This window comes from Arachis duranensis, chromosome 4, assembly GCF_000817695.3.
Source record: "Arachis duranensis cultivar V14167 chromosome 4, aradu.V14167.gnm2.J7QH, whole genome shotgun sequence".
Lineage (NCBI taxonomy): Eukaryota > Viridiplantae > Streptophyta > Magnoliopsida > Fabales > Fabaceae > Arachis > Arachis duranensis.
Genome location: NC_029775.3, coordinates 110,907,706 through 110,914,434, shown reverse-complemented (window position 1 = coordinate 110,914,434; position 6,729 = coordinate 110,907,706). Strand labels below are relative to the sequence as shown.

Sequence of the window (6,729 nt, the reverse complement as noted above, 5' to 3'; positions counted from 1 at the left end):
TTTACCGTATATAAAATTAAACTTATAAATGAATTAATAACAATTTTTATTGTCATTTTTTTGTGTGACTTAAATAAATTAAATAAAAAAATAAAGAAAACAAAAAAATACTTAAATAGAAGAAGAGTCCTTTGAAAATTCTTAAATATTTTTATTGTCATAATAATTTGACTTATTTACTTTTCTTTCATTTTTTTTTTTTTTACTTTTGGTGCTTGAATTAACTGACTGATCGATTCTTGTGTATACTTATCTAATGAAAGGAATTTTCTATGCGGTAAATTTCATTCCTCTCTTTCAAAAAGTTATATGGCTAAAGTCTTGTATTATGACTTACGAGTTAATAAACTTTTTAACTAAAGTTGATGATGATAATAACATGAGATATGTTGTGAGGGTATAATAAATTAAAAAGTAGGGGGTGTTTATGGTTGAGCTGAATCGAATTTAATTAGATTTTAAATTTAATTTTAAAATAATATTATATATCTAAATTTTTTTATAAATTAAGTTTAATTAAATTAATCAAATTAATTAATAAAATTTAAAATAATATTAATTATAATTAACTTTTATTATATTAAACCAATTTAATTGAATTTAATTAATAAAAAAACTTAAATATTAACATTATTCTAATAGAAAATCTTAAACGCCGGTAATAATAAATCATCTAAGTTTGATAACAAGTGATGTCAATTTTGTACGGTCATCGAAATTGACAAAAATAATTTGAATAGTTTGAATAAACAAATTTTATAACAAAAATAGAAGATAATTATAATCACATTAACAACCATAACCATGTGATTTATTATTATTTTTAGAATTTTATTATACATCTAAGTCTTTTTAATAATTAAGGCTAATTAAATTGGTTTAAATCTAATAAAACTCATTTATACAACATATGCACAAAATTTTGTTATTTTTCTTTTTCATATTTTTTTTTCGTGTTTCTTTATACGCCTTCTCCTCTTTCTTTTTATTGGTGGCGCTATTATTGCGTTTTATTTTTGTTTCTTCTTCTATTATTCTTTGCGTGATATTGTAGTTATTTATTATTTTTTGTTTGATTTTTTTATTTTATTTTCCTTAAAAGAGTGAAACAAAAAAAATTATAAGAAAATAAAATAAAGAAGAAGATGAAAAAGAAAAAGATAAAAAAGAAGAAGCAGCAAAAGATGCAAAAGAGAAAGATGAAGAATTTTGAATTATACTGAATTTATTAGAAAAATAACACTGAAATTTTTTAATAATAATACATAAATTTTTTAGTTTTGACACCGAAATTTTATTATAAAAGTACAAAAATATCTTTTTTAATACTGAATTTTTTTCTTCATTTATTCTTCTTTTTTTATTTATTTTTTCTGTTGCTCTTATGTCTTTTTTTAGGAGCATTGTTTCTCATATTATATTTGAACAAATATGTCCGTATAGTATTACAATCGTATTTAGTTGAATGCACATAGGTTCTTCCTTTTCCTATTAATTTTGCAGCATTATGTATATTTTTTTTTTGTTTGTTTGATTTTTTTTTTTATTCTTGTTAAGAGAATAAAATAAAAAGAATCATGAGAAGGTAAAATAAGAAGGAGAAGATGAACAAGAAAAAAAGAAAAAGATAATAACGAAGATTAAGAAGGAGGAGAAGGAAGAGTTTTTAGTTATCATTAAGTAATTTCGGTGCATTCTAGATTTAGTTTTGGTGTATTCTGAATTTAATTTCAGTGCATTATATATTTAAATAAGGAGCACTTAGTTTGAGTTTATTTATGTGTCATCATTATTAAAGAATTTTGGTGCATTTTAGATTTGAACTGTTATATGTATAAGAAGAAAACGACGATAATGACAATAATGATAAGGATAACGATGATAAAGATGGAGGAGAATGAGAAGAAAGAGGAAAAGAAACGAGAAAAAGAAATTTAAATGGAAAAAAAAGAAGGAGGAGGAGGTGGTGATGACAGCAGTGACATAGTTATCAAAACCGAACTGGTAATTAACCCGATCATATGACCGGGTTACTGGGTCAACCGATGAGTCACTGATTCACAAAGTTGATCTGGTTATAATTAAATAAAAAAATAAAATTATAAAAAAATAAAATTAAAATTAAAAGTAAAAACTTAAAATACATGTTTTTACAAATATATTACTAACAATTAAGTATCAAGTATCAATTCTTAGATAATTTATGATGCAAAACAGATAATAAATTAGTTATTAGTATAAAATATTTCTCAATTTAAATAAACAATAGTAAAAAATATAGAGTTAATTAAATATTTTTTCGTAAATTGAAGGTATTCACAATAAAAAATCTAATTAGATATTTGAATATATAACTTTTTGAAAGAAATATTCTATTAATTTTAATATCTTTTACATAATTATAAAATTAAAACAGTTTAGAATCCAATTAAAAAGATTAAAAAATATAAGAACCTAATTAAAAAATTAGTAAGACTATACCAAATTATAAATATAACTTTAATATGTAAAATATAAAATTACAACATTATTTAGAGTTTTTTAATAAATATTTTAAATAATTTATTTATTTATATAGATAATTTGGCCACTATTTATGTTTTATGTTCTATTACTTATTTCGTTAACCGTATAAATGAATTAATTACAAATATATTTTATTTATAAATACAAATTTAAGCAAATAAAATGCGTGTATTTGTGAAATGTAAAAATTGATATACTCAATATATCTTGTATAGAGTATAATTATTTATATTATTAATGAGATATATTAAAAATAAATAATAGAACACGAAATCATTTAATTTAATAAAATATTTTTAAATTAATTCTTATTCAGAGTCTTTAATATCGAATGATTTAAAAAGTTAAATCAATATTTTATATATTTTTTTTTCTGTTATCTTATTAAAGGAGGTATAATTTCAAGTGTAATTCTTATATAATTTCTAGAATAATGATTCTCTCTTATATTAATGTAAAATAGTTAAAAAAAAGAAAATATATAAATGAATAGTTGTTAAATAATATAGAGTAAGAAATTTTTTACAAGTGGATGATAAAATCTATGCCCTCCGATCCAATCCAACCAATATCCATATTTGAAGCAGAAGAGAGAAGTGGAGTGAGCAAAACCCACAACAATGGCAACCACTCATTCTCTTCTTCACTCGTCGAGTTCCTCTTTCCTTGCTCAGTTTCGTCCCTTTCCACCTCCACACTCTTCTTCTTCTTCATCATCTTCTGTTCCGTTTTCTCATGGAACAAGGCATGGATTGCTGTCTGTGAAGGCCTCTGATTCTGGTGCTGCGGTGCTCGTTGACAAGTCCGAAGCAGAGACTGTTCATCGTCTCAAAACTACTTACAAAGACAAAATTGTTCCTTTGCTCATGGAGGAGTTCAATTACACCAATATCCACCAGGTTCTTAAGAAACTTTACCCACTTTTTCTTGAGATTGTTTTGTTTCGAAGTTTTAGAATGAAAGTTGTAGCCTTTTTTGGTTTTTGGTTTATGGGGTCTTGTAGTTTTTTGTTATTATTGATTCTGGGGGAAAATTGTGAAAGAGGCATGATAAAAGAATTTCTTTGTATTCATGGGGTTTTGTTTTATGGCAAAGTATTTGATGGAGCTCTCATAAAGAGCTCTATTTGATGGAATTGTCCAAATATTTATGCATTTGTCTCGTATAATTATTATATATTCAATATTGACATCAAATTTTCAATAATATAATAAAAACCACATAGATGTAACTTGGCATGACAACACTTGAATCACTCAAAGCTCATCAAACTCCATACTGGAGACATTCTTTGCTCCATTGGAACATGGCCATCCTCCTCAGACATGGTCGGTGACGATTGAAGCATATGTTCTGGTTCGTCAACAATTGAGAAATCAAGGGGAAGCAGATTAATGAAGGCCACATAATAAGTTCAAACAATGAAGATGTGCTTTTCAGTGGGAGGGATTAAAGGTTTTTGGAGAAAATAAAATGTATACTTTTTATTAGGATTGTGTGATTGGATATTTGTGGATAATAAAAAAGACAGAGCAAAATCAAGTGTTTGACACAAAAGATTGAAAATTGAGGATATTTCATCTATGCACCATTGCAAGTGGTATTGTTCTATCTTCATCCTGCAGCTGCAAAATCCCTTCCATTCTCCTTCCAGCTAAATCCAAGAATATCAAAAACAAGACCTTTCATCAAGAAGGAGGAGGACCCAACAATAATAATTTTTTGATTGAAACTATGCCGATGTTTTCACTGCAACGCAATGCCCAAGGAGGATGGTCATGTTTCCATGGGGGCAGGGGACGTCTCCGGTTTGGGTATTTGGGATTGAATAGGTTTTTGAGCGATTCAAGTGTTATTATGAAAAATTATAATTTGTAGAGTCATTACTAAGTAGAAATTTTGATACCAATAAATAAATACATAATAACATAGAGTAAATGTTAGATATTTTAAACAGCTCCATCAAATGGAACTTTCTATGAAAAGTCCATCAAATACTTTGCCTTGTTTTATTATTATTGTTATTGTTGTTGGTTGGGTTAATTGGATTCTTAAGTTTTGGTGTTATAAAGGTGTGGCAAATGCAATGTAGGAATATTAATTTAGCTTGATTTCATGAGGTTTCTGGTTGAAGTTCAAATATTTTTTGGTATGGGGTTGTTCAATTTTTTAATAATGTGGTGGGAAAAATGAGATAGAGGTGTTATAAGTTGGTTATCCTTTAATCTTGCAATGTTGGATTCTGTTTTGTGCCTATTGTTTCAGGTGCCGAAGATTGAGAAAATTACAGTTAACTGCGGTATTGGTGATGCTGCACAAAATGCAAAGGGTTTGGAAGCAGCAATGAATGATCTGGCTCTGATCACAGGGCAGAGACCGATTAAGACTCGGGCTAGGGCTTCTGTTGCCACCTTCAAGATTAGGGAAGGTCAACCACTTGGGATAGCCGTGACACTCAGAGGAAAGGTGAGCCATCTGCTATTCAATTGATAGTTGTTTACTGCAGATATTCAATCATGTCAAAGATATAATATTTAGCTACTCGAATTTCTTGAGCTTTTGTTATCACAATCTAGACATTTTCACACTACATATGGTATTGAGAACAATGTGGTTATCACTATGTTGCTGGGATGTGATAATCAGCTGCTACAATGCTAGTACTATTGATCCCGAGATAGGGTGATTATTCGCTGGTATAGCTAACTTAAATGTCTTTGTGAACTGTTAATTTCTGTTTGTTGAATTGTTTAGCCTCATGTACTAAAGACTTTGTGTTAGTTTATTGATGTCTCTTTTGTGAAAGAAGAGTAGAATGAATTATGAGTAATGGAATATGATTCAATGTTGTTGTTTTCTAAGGAAGGATTTCATTTCTTAAGGCATATTCAGTTGATTTGGTAAGGTAGTAATTCTTGACATCAGTAATGGAGGATTCATGACTAAGGGAATTTGGATAGTCAAATAATCTTTAAAAAATGTGAAGATTTCATACTTCTCTTCAGATTAGAAAGTAACCTGGAATAGGTAGTAGTAATTGGTTGCTTTTTGGATTTTGGAAATTTGGAATATATGCCTTCATTTTGCTAATTGCTAGTTGAGTATTTTCTCTGTTGGCGAAATATGCTTTCTTCCATTTGTCAAACCATTATCTTGTTACAAAAAATGTTTACATAGACAACATTGTTCTTTGTTATCCTGAACTTGTTGGCGGAATATGCTTTCTTCCATTTATCAAACATTATCTTGTAACAAAAAATGTTTCTTCCATTGTCAAACATTATCTTGTAACAAAAAAGTTTTACATAGACAACATTATTCTTTGTTATCTTGAACTTGGTACTTTAGGAATCAAAAGTTAGAAAACTGTGTTTTCCTTGCATGCTTTTGTGTGTTTCTATATTTTATTTTGGAGCGGGTGCTGAAGAACTTGTTTTCTTTTGTATAGACTATATTAGTCATTTCATTTGTTTATATTGAATTCAGTGTTCAATTTCATGAATATTGTTATTACCAACAATTTACTAAATGAGACTTGGTGGATTTCTGAAAACTCGTTACAATGCGTGTAACTTGATACTGTATGTGATCTGAACATAAAAAATTGAAGTTACTTTTCATTTCTTCATTAAGTTACTAACTGCTCAAATCATGGTTTTAGGACTGCATAATATAAACCATAACTATGGCATTTTCCATATAGCATAAAAACATGATATTTGACAGGTCATGTACAACTTCCTAGACCGAGTTATCAACTTAGGACTTCCTAGGACAAGAGATTTTCAAGGTCTGAACCCCAACAGCTTTGATGGCAATGGGAACTACAGCGTCGGCGTTAAGGACCAGGGTGTGTTCCCGGAGATCAAATACGACGCTGTCGGAAAACCTAGGGGAATGGATATCTGCATCACGACGACGGCTAAAACCGATCAAGAAGCGCAAAAGTTGTTAGTTCTTATGGGCATGCCATTCAGAGAGGGAGGTGGTCCTGCCTCTACTATGCGCAAGAAGAAGCTCAAGTCTCATCATTTTGATCCAAAAGCAAAGGGAAGAGCAAGGAAGTAAATATTGTGTTGTATACTTTGTTTAATTTAGATGTAATAATATTCTTGATTCTTTTTGTAAGAGGTATGCCATATGATTATGTAGATCATGGTTGCTAACTTAATTTCGGTTAAATTCGAGGATTTTTATTTATTA

The 6,729-nt window shown here is 28.5% G+C and overlaps 1 protein-coding gene across 1 annotated transcript; it reads left to right on the top strand.

The window, feature by feature from the left end:
- Nucleotides 1-3,088: 3,088 nt before the first annotated feature.
- LOC107485861 (50S ribosomal protein L5, chloroplastic) lies at nt 3,089-6,729 on the top strand. Its single transcript, XM_016106401.3, has 3 exons — nt 3,089-3,425; nt 4,792-4,992; nt 6,253-6,729. Exons 1-3 carry the CDS (start codon nt 3,147-3,149, stop codon nt 6,592-6,594), a joined length of 822 nt encoding a protein of 273 aa, XP_015961887.1. The 5' UTR covers nt 3,089-3,146; the 3' UTR covers nt 6,595-6,729.

Coding starts and splice junctions, on each gene's coding strand:
- LOC107485861 (XM_016106401.3), top strand. CDS start 3,147: ATGGCAACCACTCATTCTCTTCTTCACTCGTCGAGTTCCTCTTTCCTT. Junction 3,426..4,791: donor ATTACACCAATATCCACCAG/GTTCTTAAGAAA, acceptor CTATTGTTTCAG/GTGCCGAAGATTGAGAAAAT. Junction 4,993..6,252: donor CCGTGACACTCAGAGGAAAG/GTGAGCCATCTG, acceptor GATATTTGACAG/GTCATGTACAACTTCCTAGA.